Here is a 23367-nt window from a genome sequence, read left to right as displayed (position 1 = left end):
GTAACAAAAACTAATTTTTCATAATTCATTACTCTTCAGTTCAATAAGACTTAGTCAAGCCAGGGAAAAGGGCAGAATGAAGCTCTCAACCAGTACCATTGGGCTGGTTTAGTTCAGTGGGCTAGACAGCTGGTTTGTGATGCAGAACAAGGCCAGCAGCGCGGGTCAATTCCCGTACCAGCTGAGAATTCCGAATTCTCCCTCGGTGTACCCGGACAGGCGCCGGAATGTGGCGGCTAGGGGCTTTTCACAGTAACTTCATTGCAGTGGTAATGTAAGCCTACTTGTGACAATAAAAAATTATTAACCAGCTTTGCCCAAGTGTGAAGGCTGTGGATTCAAACCCTACTTAAGTTAGCCAATCTAATATTTTACACTGAGAGTGTGTTCAAAAGGTGCCAACGTTTGGATGAGACATTAGACCAAAGCCCAGTCAAGGTAATCTGGCAGACTAGCTGACAAAAAAAAGATGTCACTGAGCTACTCAAAAGTTCTCCTAGTGCTCTGGGCCAATATTTGTCCATCAGTCAACATCACCAAAAATATAATTTAACTTATTCATTGCATTTGCTTTGGAGACCTTGCTACAGACAGATTGGTTGCCAAAACAACTGTGACTGCACTTTAAAAACAATTCATTGACTGTGATTTGCCCAGGAGACATGAATGTTGATACATAAAAGATCTACATTTCATTATCAACTCCATCTTCTTTGCTACATTACATATTTCCACAACTCTGCCCTTGTATTAACCATACTACAATGAGCCACCCTAATTTCTCAGGCCCACAAGTATTTCTTCCAGCTGGTAGACTCACCTCTGTCTGCTCCACAAATTGCTCTATCCTTCATTTGATGCAGCAAGTAGCGAACTACCTCTTCCCCTTTCCAATCTCCAACATGCTGCCTGCCATCTTAGTTTTTGTTTGACATGAGCTATAAATTGAGTAAATCAGTAAAAGACCATCTATGAGGATATAGGTACAGTAAAGACAGGAGATGGGGGTCTGTGACTTACAGAGAAAAGAGAAAGGGGCACAGAGAATGTGCGTGTGTGAATGACTGAAAAGTGATACATGTGGGTAAGAATGAGACCAGGTATTCTAGCCCAAAACACATGGTGAAAAAGCCTATCACTCTTTAATGACGGTTGACAATGCACAGCATATTGCTCAAAATTATCCTTGGCTCAAATTCCCAACAAACAGCTTGGGCTTACCTTGCAGGCACAACACAGTGGGATCTGGACAGGAGGGAGGCTGTTCCTCAGGAGAAGTACAGAAGAATATACTTCATCCAAATATTAAAGCCTTTCACAAACATTGTGAGGCAGGTAACGGCTGTATAATTAGATAAACATGGACTTGTACAACACTATCAATAATAAATGTTAAAGAGACTTACTTTCGCCATAGCCCCAGCTTGCTGTGTGTTTAGACCCGTGTGTGTACCCATCTGTGCCGATCCCTGGGCTAAAGTCTCTGCTAACACACTGCCAGAGCTGCCCAGGCCAGAGTTTGAATACTGCATGCCCCCTCGACCCCTGCCAGCAGCCCCCAATGATCCATTCAGCACCTGTCCCTGCTGCGACTGCTGCATTAGACCTTGGCTGTTGCTGCTGTTCAATAGAGCTTGATGGGTGTGACTGAGATTCGTATTGATGCCCATTCCTCCTGGCCCAGTCTGAGCAGTTGGGCTGGTGTTGGCAGACACTATACCCGATGCTGAAGCATTATGAAGTTTCTGCTCTCCATGTTTTTGTGCTTGTGTGTTCAGTGCTTGAGAACCAGGGGTTGAAGAACTTGAACCACTAGCAGCCATCCCCAGACTGGAAGGTGAAGTGAGCCCTTGATTGTGAGGGCTTTTGCCCATGTTGGAGCTGTTCTGCTGGCCCTGGCCAGGATTGTCCATTGATCTGCCTGGGTTGCTGCTGGAGTTCACATTTCCCAGTCCTCCAGTGAGATTGGAGCCACTGCCAGCCCGCAAGAGCTCGGAGAGCTGCTTGTGTTTAGAAGCAGCGTCTTGACCAATGCCGCTGTTTAACTGGCTCAGTTCGCCTCCGTTGGGTAGTCCTAAAGGGTCGGATGATCTGATCAACTCATCGGGTAAATCATTTTCTAAATCAAATGGCGATCCAAAATCTAAAAAATAAAAGTTAATCACTCTTAGTATCTGATTAGTAAATGTGCACTTTGTATTAAAGATACTTTTTGCATCCCAAAAATATATACCGTGGATGCACAATTTAACACAATATTAAAAACTCATTTTAGGAGTGATACCTTGCCAAGTATTTACCACTAGCATGTACCTACCCAAAACCAATTCTAAAGATAATTTTTGGTAATAAACTTCCAGTTATATAAAGATTTGTGTAGTGAGCAATGGTCTCTGCTACTCTCCACTTTCAATAGGAGTTCAGGAAATAGTCATTTAAAAAAAAACATAACCACAGTGCAAAAGCATTTTGTTTCTGTTTATCATACCGTTGCACAACAATGACATATTAAGTACTGGTTTCACATTAAATCAACTGAAACAAGCCAAAATCTTTCTTGGGCAATACATTGAATTTGACTGTTGTCTTGAGGCTATTTTAGAAAGAAATTTCTATTTCACCAAATCATCAGCCAACTTACCCAGACCTCACAACCACGTGTATTCCTTGTTGTTTAATGGTAAGCACTTCTGAAATGCATAACCATGTTTTCAAGTCAAAATGTTTCTAGTGAATTCTTCGAATGTACTTTGTAAGTTTTATAAACCATAACACAACAAATCTGACACTGGACATTGATAAAGAGACTTCATACAACCAACAGTGGATGCAGCTCCAGCAAAGGTAAAAAGTCAGGAAATAATACAATACATAGTCAAGTTAAATCTTGGTTTCCCACTGGTTGCATAAATCTTGTTAGAAATTATTTGACACACTATAACCAACTCAGCTGAATAAGTGAACTTACAACTAATCAATAGTTCTTCAATATTTGTGCATGACACAAAGCAGCAGCATAAGCTGCAGTTCAAGCTTCAGAGACAGAATGCTCTAAAGTATCGATCACCTACAGTACACAGTAAACGTTCCCAATGTATTATTCTATTTCAATGAGTTGTCATAACATGGAAGCCAAGTTTAAATGTTAATTTGCTCCCGTTATAAAAGAGTAAACAAACTTCCAAAGCTACCCTCGCAAACTGCTTAATTTTGTTTTAATTTGTACACTACAAATATCGAACATCACCTTTGCAGAATTAACATACTACTCTAGTTTAAAAAATCTTATCCAAAAGCTCAATTGTGCATACTTATTATTGCATTCCCTATATAGTCCAGTGCCAGTTTGGATACTCAACATGAGCTTCAAATAATGTACAAGAAAAATGCATATATTTTGGTTTTCTCTCCGTATGTTGTAGTCCCAGTGCCATTTTAGTTGGTTTAGTCCCGTTAAATAGCTGTAATGTATGGGATAACTGACGACTAACTGTAATTATTGTTACTTAAAGGTTTCGACAGCCATATCGATTACACGGCTCGTCAGAGTCCACAGGGCAATAACTGGGAGGTGTCGTTTTGCCACTAGCCAGTATAGAATTAAATTTAAACCCTGAGCTTCCGCCAACTAGCGCTGGCCATAATGCAGTCCTTCGCTACAAGTTTCTATTTACAAAATAATGACAATACGGAGGACTGCTACTTCCGATACATGCACGTTTTACACAGCATCAGGTGCATTAAATGCTACAATGTTAGAAGCAATACTTCTTTTCAGCAAAGTAATTTAATAAGTTACTACTTCACTTGTCACAAAATAGTTGAAATACTAAATAGTATTTACTGCTAAATAATTTAAATGCTTTATCTACAGATTTTTAAAAATGTGTTAACATATTCCATTCGTTTTAACGAAGTGTTTTGCACGTTGCGAAAATAACCAACGGTATAATTCCTCCGATGTTACTATAACAGAATACTTGCGTTGAAATGCGGGTGTAAGGCAAACTTTAATCATAGCAAAACTATGGACAAATTTAGTTAGTATTTGGCTGGTGTGAAAATGATTGAGTGCATCAATTACCGAATTGAACTTTGTGAAATATAGAACAAGTAAATGCTAAATAATTCCTCAATTACTTTACATTGATCAATAATTTATTTGCGCGTGTAATTCATAATTCGTTTTCTGTCTCGTTTCTTAATATACAATAACTAAAATATATGATGATCGCAAACACGTTTTTGGGCCATTTCTCCTCCACACCTCCCCAATTATATTACTGCAAAGGCAGCTAGCTTTATTTTGTGACTTGCGGGGAGATGGAGAGGGGGAAGGAGCAAAACAAATCCTGCCATGTTCCCCCTCACTAAATCATCTTGCAGCCAACCATTACTTGAGGTTTCTGACAAGATCCTTAATTTCAAAACAGACACAACATGTATGCCGTCCTTGTCGAACATTTGCAATTCAGAAAGAAGGATGTTCGTGAGGCTACGCAGCTCCCAACACTCCCAATCCCTCCCCGGTTGTCCCAGGCGATGTCCCTTCCTTACCTGTACTGTCACTGGCGGAGAGCGCCGGCGAGTTGAGTTTGGGCCGTTTGGCAGACGGCGGTCCATCCAGCAGGTTCTCGGCCATTTTATTTTCTATATAGATGGTTTTCCCCCCTCCCTTTTTCGCGTTTCATATAATGAACATGGAAAGGTGAGGGGGGGAGGGATAGAGGCGGACGCAGCTGCAACTCTGGCAGGCCCAGGGGCCTGAGACTAGCACCAAGAGCCCGCTCCTTAGCCACAGCGCCATTCCCCCACCACGACACCCCGCACCGCCATTCCACACTCCCCCCTCACACAGGGAAAAAAAAATAATTTCTTCCAGCCGACCCCCACCCCCGTCTTTTTTTTCTATATGCAAAAAAAATACATAAATTGGAACCTGTCAGTCAGGCCGCATTTTTGGCTGTGGGGCCGGGGCCGGGCCGCGGACTGACGCCGGGTCGCTGCCGACTGGGGCGATGAAAACAATACTTCGCCCAGACTCGGTACGGCGGAGCGAAGGGGATACGGATTTTTTTTTAAAACCCCCCCTCCCTCACCACCTCCTCCTCCTCCTCCTCCTCCTCTCCCGATCCCTTTTCTCTTATCGCTTTTCCCCGGCTTAAAGGCGCCTGGATCAACGCTAATTTGACGGCAAGGTGGATTTCGGAACCGAATGTGGGCTTTGAAGGGTCCTCAAGACAGCGAGCGCAGCTCCCGACGCCGTTCAATTCCTCCGAAATTTCGGATGAAATTTTCCACCAAAATGGCGGCTGTTGATCTTAAAGTTTTTTTTCCTCCTGACGTTCCGTCCACCGAGAGAGGGGAGTAGGAGGCGGGGCCATGGGCCCGGAGATTGCCGAAACCGCCATGAGAGCTGGTCGGAAACGCCCGAACGTCGCTTCGGGTTGGGGCTGACTGCTCCACGTGATCGGAGCGCCGTCTCCCGATTGGCCTACCCAACGAGGAATGAAGGCGACGGCAGCCGATCGTGCATTCCGTCATCATGAGTGCCACCAATGCATTGTGGGTTTACTATCAACTACCCATGCGCGCCTGCCTTGGAACTGTGAATGAGTTGTAATCCTGGAAGTATTCATTGCCATGTATTATTTAATGTGCAAAATGATTTCACGATAATTTCTGATGCAAGTAACATAACCGCTGTTAAAACCATTCGGAACACTGATTTAAAATGTAATACTCTCCGTCAGTTCTCAAATTGCTATTTGCACAAATAGTTTCGAAATAAAGTGGGCGTGAAAGTTTATTTAAATATTCAACTTTCAAATTATATTCAATTAGTTACTCAAGCTTGAGTGTGTCCTCGAAAGGTGATTCTGACGTATAATGTCAGTGAGATTGGATAAGAGCTCGGACATCTTTTGACTGCTCTAGTTTGGAAGATGCACAATAACATTCAGCAGCCATCTCCCTACGAATTAGGAGATCAGCGTTGTGCAAGTGTTGCATGTTCTGGAGTCAAAGAAGAGATATATCTGTATCATTGATGATTTTGTTTCTTATACATTTCTGTTCCATGGTGTAATTATTTAAAAATAACTTGCATTCAGATGGTACATTGACCATAGAAAAAGGTCTCAAGGCCCTTTACATGTGTTATTAAACAAAACATGACACTGACCAACATACGGAGACATTCGGGCAGATGACCAAAAGCTTGATCAAATAGGTCATTTTAAATGAGGAGGGAAGTGGTAGTGGGGTAAAGATGTTTAGGGAGGGAATTTCAATTAGCTGAAGACAGTCACCAATGGTGGAGTGATTAAAATTTGGGATGCTCAAGTGGCCACAATTGGAGGAGCACTTCTTGGAATCCTAAATTTTCACAATGATTCAGGATTGCTGATAAATCCATTGTCCTGGATTTCATCACTCTCCCAATACTTCATAAGTTGGGCTAAGTTTGGAAGCAAAATAAGTTTTATATTTTAGGAAATAAAAAAGAAAACTCCGTACACTGCAAACATCCAGCAACCTTCCATCTATAAAAGATGATGGAGAAGTAGGAAATTAATTTCAGATGGGATATTACCCGGTTTTCCCTCTGCTGATAGCTAAAGAGGCAAATCCTTTTAGAGGTTCTGCCACATGTGAAGCTACCAAGTGTGTTGTGAGTCGTTTTCAGCAATTGCATCTCCTGCTAAGTTTTGTAAACACTGGTCAACATGATTGTTCACACCAGCCTGCAGCTGATGTTGCCATTTTCCTGTCTTGCCTCCCAAATGCAATAATCAATGCCCCTGGCTTTCAAATTACTCTTGCAAGCATCCTTAAAGTGGAGCTTTGGGTCGTACTGGTCATTGACCCAGGCTACCTCACCATACAGAAAATCCTTGGGTACGTGACCATATCAAACCTACATCCATGCCCAAGCCACTGAAACCACCTCAGTTTGGGAAGTGCTGACAGACTTGGGAGCTGCCTTTGAGAGGACTTTCAGGATATACCCAAAATCTGCCATTGACTGCGAAGGTGGGAAAATTCAGAGTTGCCATTGACTGCAAAGGTGGGAAAATTCAGAGCATCTTTTCTTGATGGCTGTAATTCATGCATGTTTCACTGTGAAACAGGAACAGTGCAAATATCAGCAGCTTTAAATTTAGGCTATTTCAGAAACGAGTTTTATTTACTATGGGCTAGTGACCAGTTGCACAAAACCACCGAGTGTGGCGAAAGCTGACAACCAAGACAGCAGCAGAAGAAAAATGTACATCGTATATATGAATGCAATCGCTGGACAGTAATTGTGTGTGTGAGGTTTTGGTACTGGTACGAGTAAATGGAAACCTGGTAGCTTCAGGAATAACAGATTAGGTATCTCTAGCTATATTAAAATGAAATTATACATGAATCATCTTTGCTAATCAATATTCTTTCCTGTGTATGGTAGATTCATGTTAATTAGCTGATAAGACCCTAAATGAGGTGTTTTGATTAAATAGAATATAAACAATTCCCAATGGTTATTGTGGAACTGTGCATCGGTAATAGAACCAACACTGTTTTTTTGGAGGGATGGGGTGTGAATAAGGAAACACAGAAAATAAAAATTGCCAAAGAATCTTCTACCCACAAAACCCTGCTGCCTCTGTCTTAACTACGCCAAGACCCATTCATCCATTATTACTGTGCTTGCCGACCTATATTGGCTCCCTGTCTGGTAATGTTTCAATTTAAAAATTCTCATACCTGTTTTACTATCTCTCCATATCTTTATCTCTCCCCATCTATAACAACTTTCTATAACAACATATGTATATCACATTTAACATTAAACACCTCAAACCATTTTAGAGCATTGTAAAATAAAGTGCAACCCGCCAAGACCTCTCTGCTCCACCAATTTCTGGCCTCTTATCCATCCCCTACTTTAATTGGCGGCTGTACAACATTCTAGCAAGCTCTGGATTCCAAACCGTCCCTCCCTGATCCTCTTCGTCTTTGAGGTAAGGGGTGGCACAGTGGTTAGCACTGTTGCCTCAGTGCCAGGGATCTGGATTCTATTCCGGCCTTGAGTGACTATGTGGAATCTGCACGGGTTTCCTCCCAGTGCTCTGGTTTCCTCCAAAGATGTGCAGGTTAGGTGGCTTGGGTATGCTAAATTGCCTCTTAGTGTCCAACGGTTAATTGGGATTACAGGGTTATGGGATAGGGTGGGGGAAGTGGGCCTAAGTGCTATTTCAGAGGGTCGGTGCAAACCTGATGGGCTGAATGGCCTCCTTCTGCACTGTAAGTATTCTCTGATTTTATATCCGAAAACCTACTTCCTATACTAGGCTTTTGGTCACCTATTGTGCTTGGAATTCTTCTTTTTTTTAAAATTTAGAATACCCAATTACTTTTTTTCCAATTAAGGGGCAATTTAGCGTGGCCAATCCACCTACCCTGCACATCTTTGCGTTGTGGGGGTGAAACCCACACAGACATGGGGAGAACGTGCAAACTCCGCAGTCAGTGACCCAGGGCTGGGATTCGAACCCGGGTCCTCAGCACTGCAGTCCCAGTGCTAACCACTGCGCCATGTGCCACCCTGCCTTGGAACTCTTTAGGATGTTAAAAGTGGTGATCATGGAAGCTGTTGTTGATGTGATTGGACATTCTTAAAATATATACATCGTGCAATTCACTACATAACTGAGGAATCGGGCTATATTGGAATAGCTTTTGAATGAGACACAAAACTAAGAGCAAATCTGTCCTCTCAGATGTAAGAGAATACACAGCTGTAAAGTACTTTGAAATGTTCTGGTCATGAAAGGTGCCTCATAAATGCAAACTTTCTCTTTCTATGGAATTATTGAAAGAAGAATAGATAAGTTTTCCCCAATGTTTTAATCAGTATTTATCCTTCAACCAATACCTAAAACAATCTAGACATTCATTACTGTTTCTGAGACCTTACTACATGTAAATTGGCTGCCACATTTTCTATATTGCAATGGTGACCACACTTCAAAAGTACTTAATTGACTGTAAATGTTTTGAGATGTCCTGAGGTTGTGAAATAAGTCAAATAAATGTTCTTCTGGAGTCCAGTTCAATCTCCACTGCTCCATCAAATTAACAAACATTTGGATTTTGCTTTTGCTGTGTTAAGGAGTATGTAGAGCAGAGCAAGATATCATGGAAATAAGCAAAATACTGCAGATGCTGGAATCTGAAGCAAGAACAGAGAAGGTTGGAAAAACTCAGAAGGTCTGGCAGCATCTGTAGGGAGAGAGAAACAAAGTTAACTTTGAGTCCATTTGACTCTTCAATAGAACTAAAGAAAGGAAGAAATGTGTTAAAGATCACAGAGTTTTGTATAGAGCCCAATTACATTGGTGGAATCAATTATTGACTATGTTGGGATTTACATACATAGAATTTACAGTGCAGGCCATTCGGCCCATCGAGTCTGCACCAGTCCTTGGAAAGAGTACCCCATTTAAGCCCATACCTCCACCCCATCCCTGTAGCCCCATAACCCTGTAACAGTGCTAACCACTGTGTACCAATGCTGAAGCTAGAACCAGATCTTGTACCTTATCCAGTATACTCATGCTCCAAGATTATCAAGGGCAGAGACTACATGGACTGATCTCCCTTGAAAGTGTAGTGAGGGACAGTTGTCCAATGTTACCCATCCTATAAAATATCTTCATTAGTGATGACTTCATAGCTATAAGATATGGTCCTTTCGTATCTGTTCTCAAAGTGCAGTACTGAGGGAGTGCTGCACCATCAGTGGTGCTGTATTTCAGATGAGACATTAAACTCAGGCCCTTTCTGCCATCTTAAGAAAAAGGTTCTATGACACTATTTCCAAGAGGAGCAGAGGAATTCACGCCAGTGTCGTCGCCAATATTTATAAAATATTAATTGCTACAATTAGTATGTCAATGTCTGAAGTTACATTTTTAAAAAATGTTCATGTTATGTAAGCTTCGCTGGCTGGACTGCATTTATTGCCCATCCCTAATTGGCATTGAAGGGGCAATGAAGATCTAACAATATTGCTATGGATCTGGAGTCACGTAGGCCAGACTAAGGATGGCAGATTTCACAGAATCATAGAATTTACAGTGCAGAAGGAGGCCATTCAGCCCATCATGTCTGCACCAGCTCTTGGAAAGAGCACCCCACACCTCCACCCTGTCCCCGTAACCCCAACTAACCTTTTTTGGTCACTAAGGGCAATTTAGCATAGCCAATCCTCCTAACTTGCACATCTTTGGACTGTGAGAGGAAACCAGAGCAGCCGGAGGAAACCCACGCAGACACGGGGAGAATGTGCAGACTCCGCACAGACTGTGACCCAAGCCGCGAATCGAACCTGGGACCCTGGAGCTGTGAAGCAATTGTGTTAACCACTGTGCTACTGTGTTGCCCCTAAAGGGAATTTCCTTCCCTAAAGGACATCAGTGAACCAGATGGGTTTTTACAACAATCGACAATGGGTTGTGCGGGTGTGATTAGACTTTTAATTCCAGATTTCTAGTAAATACAAATTTCACCAACTTCCGTGGCAGGATTTAACCTAGGTCTGCAGAGCATTAGCCTGGGTCTCTGGCTTGCTGGTCCAGCGACAATACCACTAAATGCGCACTGACAGACATTTTAACTCTAACTTTGGTTATATAGACTGCAGGTCTTCAGGTACTTTCCCTTTATTGCCTGCAAATGGTTAGCAAGCTCTGGGCCACAGAAATTTAAACCACCGTTCTCATTTATTTGCTGATATTTCAAGCTGCTGCAAGGAACTGCTCTCAATAGAAAGATATATCACAGAATCTCTACAGTGCTGAAGGAGGCAATTCGGTCCATCGAGTCTGCATTGAATCTCAAGAGCACCCTATCTAGGCCCACTTACCTGCCCAATCCCTGTAACCCCACCTAACTTGTACATCCCTGGACGCTAAAGGGCAATTTAACATGGCATATCGGTCTTCACAGTGGAGGACACTAATAACATGCCAGCAATTGACCGAGAGAAGGTAGTTGAGGACCTGGAAACCATTACTATCACGAAAGAGCAAGTGTTGGGCAAGCTAATGGAGCTCAGGATAGATAAGTCTCCTGGCCCTGATTGAATGCATCCCAGGGTACTGAAAGAGATGGCTGGAGTAATAGCAGATGCACTGGCGGTAATTTTCCAAAATTCGCTGAACACTGGGGCAGTCCCAGAGGATTGGAAAACTGCAAATGTGACGCCACTGTTTAAAAAGGGAAGTAGACAAAAGATGGGGAATTATAGACCGGTTAGCTTAACCTCTGTCGTGGGGAAGATGCTCGAGTCTATTATCAAGAGATAGGAGGGCACCCTGATAGAAATTGTCCCATTGAACGGACGCAGCATGGATTCACGAAGGGCAGGTCCTGCTTGACGAATCTCTTGGAATTCTATGAAGATATTTCGAGCAAGGTAGACAAAGGGGACCCAGTGGATGTGGTGTACCTAGATTTCCAAAAGGCCTTTGACAAGGTACCGCACAAGAGGCTGCTGCATAAGATAAGGATGCATGGTGTTAAGGGTAGAGTACTAGCATGGATAGAGGATTGGTTGTCTAACAGGAAACAAAGAGTGGGAATAAATGAGTGCTATTCTGGCTGGCAATCAATGACAAGTGGTGTGCCTCAGGGATTGGTGTTGGGACCACAATTATTAACAATTTATATAGACAATTTGGAGTTGGGAACTACGTGTAAAGTATCCAAGTTTGCAGATGACACGGTGTGTGGCAGAGCAAAATGTACTGAGGACTGTAAAACCTTACAGAGGAACATTGACACATTGAGTGAGTGGGCAAAGGTCTGGCAGATGGAGTATAATGTCAATAAGTGTGAAGTCATGCATTTTGGTAGGAGTAACAATAGAACGGATTATTACTTAAATGGTAAAAAGCTGCAGCATGCTGCTATGCAGAGGGACCTGGGTGGACTTGTGCATGAGTCACAGAAGGTTGGTCTGCAGGTGCAACAAGTAATTAGGAAGGCAAATGGAATTTTGTCCTTCATTGCGAAGGGGATTGAGTTTAAAAGTAGAGAGGTAATGTTGCAGTTGTACAAGGTGCTGGTGAGGCCACACCTGGAGTACTGTGTGCAGTTTTGGTCTCCACACTTGAGAAAGGATGTGCTGGCACTAGAGGGGGTGCAGAGGAAGTTCACTAGGCTGATTCCGGAGTTGAGGGGGTTATCCTATGAGGAGAGGCTGAGTAGATTGGGATTATATTCACTGGAATTCAGAAGGTTGAGGGGGGATCTAATAGAAACATATAAAATTTTGAAGGGAATGGATAAGATAGAATTAGAAAGGATGTTTCCACTGGTAGATGAAAGTAGGACAAGAGGGCATATCCTCAAGATTAGGGGGAGCAGATTTAGGACTGAATCAAGGAGGAACTTCTTCACTCAGAGGGTGGTTAAAGTACGGAATTCCCTACCGAAAGTAGTAGACGCTACTTCATTGAATATATTTAAAGATAGGGTAGATTTTTTTTGAAAAATAAAGGAATTACAGGATATGGCGAGAATGCAGCTAAGGGGTTTTGAGACCAGGAAAAGATCAGCCATGATCTTATAGAATGGCAGAGCAGGCTCGAAGGGCCGGACGGTCTACTTCTGCTCCTTGTTCTTATATCCACTTAGAAACCCATGCAGAAACAAGGTGAAAGTGCAAATTGCACACAGGCAGTCACCTGGAATTGAACCCGGGTCCATGTCGCTGTGAGGCAGCAGTGCTAACCACTGTGTCACCATGCTGCCCCACTATCCACTAATAAAACTGAAAAAGTTGGAAACAATTCACCAGTGGGGGGGAGGGGGGGAGGAAGAAGACAGTAAAATAGTTCAGGCTGCAAATCCTTCCTCAGGAAGAAGTGGAGAAATTTGCAATCCCTAACATGACCTGTGATTTTTATTCAAAAGTGCATGTTTTGATGGCACACGTTTGTGTAACTGCTTTCCCCATGTTCTGTTCCTTTTAAGTAGTTCATCTGTAATATCCCCGTTTTAATGAAGGGGCTATAGATTGGAATGTGTAACCCCTCTGATCTCCAGACACCAAATGAGCAGCTGAGAGTTTCCATCATTTTCTAATTTCCACCGTCTAAAATTTTTTAAAAATTTTTTAAAAAGTGCTTTATTGGACAAAGGAGTGTTTCGAATGGAAAAATGCAAACATCATATTGACCTTTGCCTATCAATCATTCAGGAAAAAATATCACATCAAACTTTAGTTTACTAAGCCCATTAGAGTAGTTATAATGGAGGATCTTGATTATCAGGATCTAGACTGGGCTATTAGTAGTGTGAAGTGTTTTAGTAATCAAAAGTGTAGAGAGGGGGAAAGTATTCCTCAGAGGCACTATGGGACCTGGTTCTTAAAAATCAAATGGGCCAAATAGATCAACTGTCACCAGGAGAACTTTTAGGGAACAGGTTTAAGTTGGCTATGGGAAAGGACAAACAACAATCCAGAGCAAAAATAACTAAGTGGGGGAAAGCCAACTTCAATGTGGTATGGATGGATCTGGGATGAACAAATTTTGGAGTCAAAGGTTCACAGGCAAAACAGTAACTGGGAGAAAACAAATCCTGAGCTCCCTGGATGACAAAAGAGATAGAAATTAAGATAAAGTAGAAAAATCTTACTTTTGACAGATGTCACAATTGAAAACCAGGCTGAATGTAGAAGGTTCAGGGAAGAGGTGGAAAAGCAAATAAGTGAAACAAAGACAGTATAAAAAGAGAACTGCAATTGTAAAGGGAATCTCAAAATCTTCTATAGGTATATACACTGTTAAAGGGTGGTAAATGAGGACTGCCATGAATTAGGGATTAAAAAGAGGATTAACACATGGAGGTGTAGGGCATAGCAAAGGTATTAAATTAATACTTTGCATCTGTCTTTACCAAGGAAGGAGGTCAAAAGTTTAAAATTGATACAGAAGTAGTACTGGATAGGCTTGACAAGGCATCAGGACGGGTGAGATGCATCCAAGCATATTGAGAGGAGTGGAAATTGCAGATGCACTGGCTATAATTTCAGTCTTCCTTTAACTCAGAGTTGGTGCCAGGGTGCTGAAAAATTGCGAACATTGCACCCTTGTCCAAAAGGGTGTAAACACAAGCACAGCAACTAGAGGCCAGTCAGTTTAACTTGGGTTGTGGGGAAACTACTAGAAACAATGATTTGGGGCAAAGTAAGTTACATGGGCAAATGCGGAATAATTAAGAAAAGCCAGCATGGACTCGAGAAAATCCTGTTCAACTAATTGGAGTTTTACCATGCCGCACTATAACTTGCGAGCAAAGTTATAGCTCAGGGAATAAAAGGGAAAAGTAGCAAAATTGTGACAAAATTGGCTGACTAAACCCCGACCAACTTTTACAGATGAACCATAGAAAGCATCCTATCGGGCTGCATCACAGCCTGGTATGGCAACTGCTCGGCCCAGGACCACAAGAAACGTCAGAGTCATGAACACCGCCTAGTCCATCACACGAACCTGCCTCCCATCCATTGACTCCATCTACACCTCCCGCTGCCGGGGGAAAGCGGGCAGCATAATCAAAGACCCCTTCCACCTGGTTTACTCACTGTTCCAACTTCTTCCATCGGGCAGGAGATACAGAAGTCTGAGAACATGCAAGAACAGACTCAAAAACAGCTTCTTCCCCACTGTCACCAGACTCCTAAATGACCCTCTTATGGACTGGCCTCTAACACTACACCCTGTATGCTTCATCCAATGCTGGTGCTTATGTAGTTACATTGTATATCTTGTGTTGCCCTATTATGTATTTTCTTTTATTCCCTTTTCTTCCCATGTACTTAATGATCTGCTGAGCTGCTCGCAGAAAAATACTTTTCACTGTACCTCGGTACACGTGACAATAAACAAATCCATCCATCCTGAGTGACAGGAAATAGTAGTGGATAATGGAGGTTTTTAAAGCTGAGGGAGGTTCGTAGTGGTGTTCCCTCAGTGTCAGTTGGGACACTTGTTTTTCCTGATATATATTAATGACCAAGACCGTGGGTGTTCAGGGCACAATTTGAAGACAATACAAAACTTTTAAGCGTTGCAAATTGAGGAGGGTAGAGTAGAACTGCAAAAGGACATAAACAAGTTGTATTAATGGTCAAGCAGGTTGCAGATGTAGATCAATACAGAAAAATACAAAATTATTAATTTTGGTAGGAAGAACTTGGACAGATAAAATAAAGGATACAGCTCTAAAGGGGATGCAGGAGCAGAAGAAACAGGGCGTATATGTGCATAAGTCATTAACGCAAGGCTGTTGGCCTGGCTCCCTGAGCTTTGTGGAGTGAGAAGATGACCACAGATTTATGAAACCATTTTTATTGCTGTATACGGGTTTTTTTCATGGGTATTTATATAAATGAATCACCTGAAGGAGGAATTGCACGGCTGCTACCATGTCATGCAAAGTTAAAAGGAATTTCTTTCTGTATCACAAGCCCTCATCAATTAGAACGCAACAGATCCTTCAACCGTTCCCCAAAAGGCTAATTTTACATTCAAGTTTTCACCATTGGGACTTTCTGGCACAATCAGATACCACAGGGAACAGACATTGTAGAGATCATGGAAATTTAAGAGATTGTGCTCAAAGGAGTTAACATTGGCATTATAGTATTTAATAACTTGGATGTAAATAAAAGCTCCTCGCAGAAACTAGAACGACACAGCTATAGATCCACTGCGTAGCAAGCTGAAACCCATGAAACTGGAAATATAAGCAATAACTAGAGTTAAAAATCCTCTGAAAATATAACCAGTTGAGACCAGCATGGAAATAAATGGCTCAACATTCACAGGAAGTACAAAGAACTCCCAAGTTCTGTACAGTCGGGAGAAAGTTGCCTTGAGAGTCCTCAACATTCACTGAACCCCATGAAGTCTCACGACATTTGGTCAAAGTTGGGCAAGGAAACCACCAGCTGGTGATTGCCTAACACAGCACCCCCCCCCGGATGAATCAGTACTCTATGTTAAACACCACTTGGGAGGAAGCATTCAGGGTAGCAAGGGCATGGAATTTAATCTGGATGGGGGACTTCAATGTCAATCACCAAGAATGGCCCAGTCGCACCACTACTGATCGGGCTGGCTGAGTCTTGTAGGACATAGTCACGCAACTGGGTCTTCGGCAAGTGGTGAGGGAACCAGGAGAGAAAGATCTTCTTGACTTTGTCCTCACTAATTCATCACTTGTGAATGCATGTGTCCAAGAAAGTATTGGTAGGAGTGACCCTAACTACCTCACCTTCTTACTCCACAAAGCCCATCCAACATCTAGAAGGCACAAGTCAGAAGCATGATGGAAATATTTTGTACTTGCCTAAGGTGGCTGCAGCAGATTGCGTGATTGGCACCCTATCCACCGCCTGAAATTTTCACTCCCTCCACCAGTGCCAGCAGTGTGTACCGTCTACAAGATGCACTGCAGCAGCTCACTAAGGCTCCTTCGACAGCACCTTCTAAACCTATGACATCTACCGCCTGGAAGGACAAAGGCAGCAGATGCATGGGAACACCACTACCTTCAAGTTCCCCTCCTAATCACACACCATCCTGACTTGGAACTATATCACCACACCTTTATTGTCACCAAGTCAAAATCTTGGAACTCCTATCTAAAAGCACTGTAAATGTACCAACACCACGTGGACAGAAGCAGTTCACCATCACCTTTTCAACGGCAATTAGGGACAGGCAAGCCAGCAACGCCCAAATCCCATGAACACATTTTAAAAAATGATTTGGTGAGGAACTGCATCATTAGACTGGCCTTAAAGACAGACCTAAAAGACATGGGACAAAGATAAAAAATCCTTGTCTGCATTAGCTGGTCATAGGCAGGTTACAGCAACAGTCAAGAGATAGTAAATCAGATGGGTTTATTTGATCCAGCTGATGGGAGAGTGGAATTTGCATGGAGCTTCCTGAAGCTGGTGAACTTGGTTCTGGTTGAGCGACCATTGCCAGGGGGCTGAGTTGAGGAATCTCACTGATGGCAACAGATGTTACAGTTGATCCTTTGGGTTGTTGTGCAATTCACTTTGGCTACAGAGTAATCTTAAAAGGAACAACAAATCCACTCCCCACAAGGCATTGAGTGGGAGTCCTCAGAATAGACACTTCTAGCCTTACCTTGTGCATGCCACAGTGAAGATCAATTAACTAATGGTCCTAGGACTCTTAACGTTAATTATGTTTCTCTCTCCACAGATGCTGCAAGGTTCGCTGCAATTTTTCAGTATTTTGTTTTTATTTCATATTTACAGTATCAGCAGTATATTACTTTTATTAAAACATCGCCAACTTTGCATGGAAAGCGTCAAGCAGTGTGGACTCTCGGTATGTAAATGTGCCACTAGTTAGAAGGTTTCACTGTCCCTCGTGTTGTGAAGGATGGGTCTGGTCAAAATGCTGTGTAACGCAGCAGTCAGTTGGACCACTTACTGATCATAAGTTAATGCAAAAAAAAAAACCCTGACCACTCGTCCATCAGCAGGAAGGAAATGGTGCATCCTGTTGGATGGTTCCATGAACAGACTACCAAAGTCATCTGGGAATACTGTATTGCCAGAACTTTCAAATAAGTGCAAAGATGTAGCTTGGTTGATGTTGAGAAGGGCTCACCCATCACATCCTTCCTGCACGCCTGGAGTCTCTTACCCTCCCTCAAGACAGCAGTGGGTGGATAAGAAATGGTCACCCAACTCCTTTTGGAATGTGCCTTTGCAAAGCAAATCTTCAAAGAGATGCAATGGTTTTTGTTGAGATTATCCTAAACAGCTTTGTAACAGAGGAGTTGTGCTCTATGGTCTGCTCTTAGGCACTTACATCAAAATAAATATGAATCGTTGGGGAACCATCAACTCAGTAAAAGACCCTCTTTGGTCTATCTAGAACATTCTGGTCTACCAAAAAGCTGTCGATGACTGGTGTCGCAGGTTGACACATTCCGAGGTTCAGGATTACATGCTGATATATGCACTAAAGCTTGGAGCAGCAACCACAAAGCCTTAATTGGGAAAGGTCACCAAAGCCCCACCATTGTGCACAGAGGGGCTGGAAACATGCAAAACCCCTCAGGCTGCACGTGAAATGAATATTGCAATTAGAAGCTGGAATTGAACAAATTTGACCTGCTTTGCAGTTTTATATAATATCAACATTATGCCATGTATCTTTACAAGTTTTAAGAAAAAGTACACTTTTGGAAAAAGAATGGAAAGGAACACTGTTGTGGTGTTCCTACTGCCTTTAATTTTCTAGGTGATAGAGGTTGCGGATTTGGAAAGGGCAGCTGAAGGAGGCTTGCCAGTTGCTGAAGTGCTTCTTACAGGTGGTACACTACAGCCATAGTGCACGGGTGCGGAAGGAATGACTGGTTAAGGTGATGCACGATCAAGTAGGCTGCTTAGTCTGGATTGTTTGAGCTGCACTCATCCAGGCAAATACACAATATTTGATCACAGTCCTGACTGATCTCCGTGACTTTGTCCTCTAGTGATATGCTTGCGGCTGGTCCATTTAAGTTTCTGGCCAATGATGACCCCAAGGATGGTGGTGATAAGGCACTTCAATGACAGTAATGCCCATCAATCAAGGAAAGGTGGTTAGACCCTCTCTTGTTGTCATTGCTTGTCACTAGTACGGTGTAAATGTGTCATGCTAATTATCAATCTATACCTGCATGTTGCTGCTTATGAGCAAGAGTTGCTTTGTTAGTTAAGAAGTTGCAAATGTTACTGAAAAATTATCAGCATACATCCCCATTTGATTCTATGAAGAAATGTAATTGAAGCAGCAGCTGAAAGTTGGGTCTAAAACACTATTGAACAATATACTGGGGTTGAAGCAATTGTTGGAGGACAACCAACTTAATTTGTGTTGATAAGATTCTCATGAAGAATTTCCCCCTATTCCCCGAGATATCAGCTAATCCACAGTCTTTACTGTATTCAGTATGCTCAGCTGTTTCTTGATATCATATCGTGTGAATCATATTGTCCGAAGACTGACATCTGTCATGGTGGGGCCCTCAGGAGACTGATATGAAGGTGTTTATCAATTAGCTACTGTTTGAGCTCGAGAGGTACAGTAATAGAGATTTATGATATGCAGGGGTTGGCAAGATGAGATCAGTGGCTGGATCATTTGTATAATATCATTTATTAGTCTTGTCTCTGAGATAATGCTGCCCAGGCTGACATGAAGAACACCCCTGTAGTCTTCAAAGTGTCATCAGATCTTTTACATCCACTCCAGAGGGCAGATAGAAAAAGTGTCTCATACAACACACATTATGTGAGCACTTCCTCTGAAGCATGTGTTGAGATTATACGTTTAAGTCTATAGAGTAGAACTGAACCTTCTGTCTCGGGTGAGAGTACTACCATTGAGTCAAGACGGATACCCAACATTCACTGCTGAATTTGCTCGAGTATTAGAATGGAAGTCAGTTTAAAGAGATTCTTTTAAGGATATGGCACATATCCTATGATAAGAAAATGCCACTGGTTAATATTCACCATTGTACTATTTTTCCCCACAGGTTGAGTGTTACCAATCAACGTTGGGCTGGGCAGTTTAACAGCTTTACTCAAGTTAGGGCATGTTTACAATGGAGCTCCTGGGGTATGTAAAATATTGGTGAGAAAATGAAGCCTACCTGCATAAATGAATGGACAATTTTGCTATTCCTGTTGGGATGAAAGGTTCCATACAGTCAAGCAGCATCATTTTGTCAAATGATTACACGATTTTTAAGATCCCAGCCCAAATTTTTGCAGCTTTCTCAATATTGATTTGTGGGCACTGAGTTCTGCGGAGTTGAGGTTTGTTTTGCCCATGAGCGAGTTTAATTCCAATATAGAATCCACAAATCTAATTAAAGTAAACACAATCAGGGAAAGCTATCAGTATCAAATAAAAATGTGGCATTTCCTGTCAGGTAAAGATAATGCCCAGTGCAGGAGTGTGGGGCTGGTGCAGGAGAGTGGGAGAAAGCAGTACTGCTCAGTGTACAATTTTTGATACAATGCAAAAAAAAAGCATGGTTTGGGGATGGTTGTTTACACATGTATGTATCTAGAGATAGCCCAAAATAAGCTTTGTTTACAAAGTAAATTACTTTAATATATAAATGTGTGTCCGTTTAATTAAAGCTGTTGTGTAACAGTTGTTTTGTGTTGGGCATATTGGGGTGGGGCATCAGTTTTTAAAAAAAAAAAGACATGCACACACATAGTTGAACTTACCGGGCAGGTAGGATTCAGCTTGAAATTCCCAGCAGTCCAGTGTTAAATACCTGTGCCTCACAGCACAACTCATGTAAAACTTTATTATGAATACTGTATTCCAATTGTCATATTGTACTGTGAACATTTACGGTGAAATCATTTCCTGTTATTCACAGTAAAATGGTTTTTAATATACAATTGATTACAGATTGGTAGTAATGTCATAATATATTGTTTATCTATATACATATAGCTTAATATTTCACATACATTTTCTGTCATCAAAGCATAGGCAAACTATTTACAAGTTAGACCAACTGTTGAGCAGCGCTCCCTTGCTACAATGTGTAAACCCCATATTCCCTGCAGGCCACAGTGAGTTACTGAATGTAGTGTTGCTCAGAGAACTGCTCCTCCATGACTACCACAAGCTAGGACCAAGTTCTAGCAACAGCTGGCAGGTCTCAACAGCTGTTCTTAGACTGGTTTGGTCTTCCAAGATCCATCTTTGCACTGGCCATAGCTGTGGAATTTAGCAAATGTCACTGGATGACTCAAGCCAGTGAGTGACAGCATTCTTTGGGTAGAGTCTCAAACGCACAAGTGTGATTTAATATTTATTTTGTTAAGCTGAAATGGAAAAAGCAAGAATGCCTCCAAATCAGTGTCTTGCAACACACACATCGAGATACTCAGAAGTCAAGGTAAAATGGGGATAATTATGAAATTGTGGGGTTCTAAACATGTGCGACTGCACTGCGCAACATCACTCCCCCCCCCCCCCCCCCCCCCCCCCCCCCACCCCCAACTCACCTGCCAAACCTACTTACATTATCCATTTCCCAACTTGTCCGTCATGGTGCTGGACATCTCAGCACATAGCAATTAGCATATATAAGAACTCAAGGTGGGTGTTTTTTTTGTACATCAGTGAAGTACTGAGTGATGGGGAGGTGAAACAAGGAGAACAGAGTATGGAACAGCATCTCTCAGAAACAGGTGATTTAAAAAAAAAATACAAGTCGTTCCAGAATGATGGGCTTGTGTCATTTGGTAGATCAGCATTGATCGAAACTGCACAAAGTATTATGCAAGAATGGAGCTACGCCCTGATGGTTTGTTTTAATGGAGGGGTCAGCTCACTAAGGCTGGATATATGTCGTGAGGCAAGAGAAAAAGGCTCTTGAGCCTATTTACACGCTGCTTAGCTGACTCCCACACAAAACCACTAACTTTGAGAGCCACTTCTCTCCACACCTGGAACAGCATCAAATTAGGATTTGACAGCATCAAATGAGGCAATTGTTCAGCTTGGGGAAATTTGCACTCAACAGCATTGTAGCACTCTCGGTGAAGCTTATCACGGTTGTGCTCACATCTGAATGTATACAGTAGGCAACACCTTTTACAAGGGTAGGGTGTTTGCTTAAATGCATTAGACTCTACAGCTGCAGTCATTATACGGTAATTAAAACCAACAGTCTTTCATTTTAAAAAGTGCTTGCAAATCCATTAATTATCAACTTCCTGGTACCTTTTGGGGGGATGGGGAATTCAAACTTAATTCAGCTATTCATGTATGCTATGGAAGACAATTCTGGAAGGTTCACTGCTTATTGCTACAATACCGAATTCAACAGTGGGAAGATCCTTATGGACAACAATAGTAAAACTTGCTGAATTTAGTATTCACAAATTCACTTGGGAAATACCAAATGGCAGTCCAATCTGTTGAAGCCTGCACAGAATGTTGGGATCCAGGCTCCATTATCTCTGTTGTGCCAATTGCGTCTTGGGTGTTGATGACACCAACACGAGCAGAAGCCTGGAGCTGGCTGCCTGACCAGCACTCATGGGTAAAGGGGTGGATGGAGAGGGAATACGCACATTACAATATAAATTGTGTATTTCTAGAAAATGTGCTTAAAACCCAAGTGGGAATTTAACTGTAAACTATAACCAAAACCGTAAGTGGATAAATTGCAAGGAACACAATTTTTCCATGAAAATTAAAATTTGATGTAATCAGATAATGTTTCCCCCCACTTGCTCTATCAACCCTTTTGAGCTCTGTTATAAAGGGGAGATATTTTCGATGAGATGCTGACGTGGCCCAGGTGACATTTATATTGTTGTAAACCCCAATAGGCTGGGCAGGATGGTAATCTCAGACCATTGTTTCCAGGCTTGGGACAAATGGTTGAATATGAATTTTAAAAATAGATGAGATATGTTCATTTTATCAACAAGAATATCTTCACCATTGTACTCCCCTCAGTGTCATTTGACACTGAAATTGGAAAGTATAATTGTGGGCAGAAAGACAAAAGTATTTGGGGCTTAGAATATAATACACAACTCATTCGGATACCCCAATGACTAGATGAGAGAACAGCAACTTCTCACTCAGGCTCACAGCTTTAAGAACATCTCTTCAGTCTCAAGAATGTGTTACAGCAGCAGAGCTTGGAGTCTCAGTTCAATCTTTAATACAAGCCCAGCAGTGAATATTAAAATAAGAATCTAATTATACCATACATGCTTCAGTTACGATAATTTGCAGATATATTGGGCCCAATCCCTGTATAGTTTGTATAACGTTATGTGGTGTAATAATGTCAAGAAGGACCCACAGAAAGAGTACACTTTAATAAATCAGTGCGTATGCAGTGAACTTGTTTGGCTGAAGGATAGCGGAGTTTGGGAATGGTTTGGTGTAAAATACTGAGGGGATATTGGACTGAATTGAGCCAAAGGCAGCTTTAGGTGAATTAAATTAGGCATAGTGTGAACTTCTTTAAAAAAAAGTATTTCACCAGATCACAGTCATAGAATTTACAGGGCGGGACTCCATCCGGCCAATTGAGTCTGCATTGGCCCTTGTAAAGAGCACCATACTTAAGCCCACACCTCCACCCTATCCCCGTAACCCAGTAACCGCACCTAACCTTTTTCTCTGGACATCAAGGGCAATTTAGCATGGCCAAGCCACCTAACCTACACATCTTTGGACTGAGGGAGGAAACTGGAGCACCTGGAGG

The 23367-nt window shown here is 42.1% G+C and overlaps 1 protein-coding gene and 1 long non-coding RNA gene across 7 annotated transcripts in view; both read right to left on the bottom strand.

The window, feature by feature from the left end:
• Positions 1-5088, bottom strand: part of LOC119978481 (CREB-binding protein-like) — a 218298-nt gene extending 213210 nt beyond the window's left edge. For 5 of the 6 annotated variants that reach the window (XM_038820144.1, XM_038820146.1, XM_038820143.1 and 2 more), the window contains exons 1-2: positions 4558-4642; positions 1407-2143 (exon numbers count right to left, since the gene is read on the bottom strand). In XM_038820144.1, the coding sequence (XP_038676072.1) occupies positions 1407-2143; positions 4558-4642 (822 nt within the window). Of the gene's footprint in view, positions 1-1406; positions 2144-4557 lie in introns of all 6 variants that reach the window. The other variant, XM_038820142.1, reaches the window with a different exon arrangement.
• A 3788-nt stretch (positions 5089-8876) lies between these two features.
• On the bottom strand, positions 8877-21100 carry LOC119978826. The gene is made up of 3 exons (XR_005463579.1): positions 19756-21100; positions 14925-15156; positions 8877-9270 (listed from the first exon to the last, which is right to left on the bottom strand). It is a non-coding gene; the product is annotated as an uncharacterized LOC119978826 (long non-coding RNA).
• Between the last annotated feature and the right edge of the window lie 2267 nt (positions 21101-23367).

Source organism: Scyliorhinus canicula, chromosome 15 (genome assembly GCF_902713615.1).
Source record: "Scyliorhinus canicula chromosome 15, sScyCan1.1, whole genome shotgun sequence".
Lineage (NCBI taxonomy): Eukaryota > Metazoa > Chordata > Chondrichthyes > Carcharhiniformes > Scyliorhinidae > Scyliorhinus > Scyliorhinus canicula.
The sequence above is the reverse complement of the archived record's forward strand: the minus strand, read 5'-3'. Positions and strand labels throughout refer to the sequence as shown.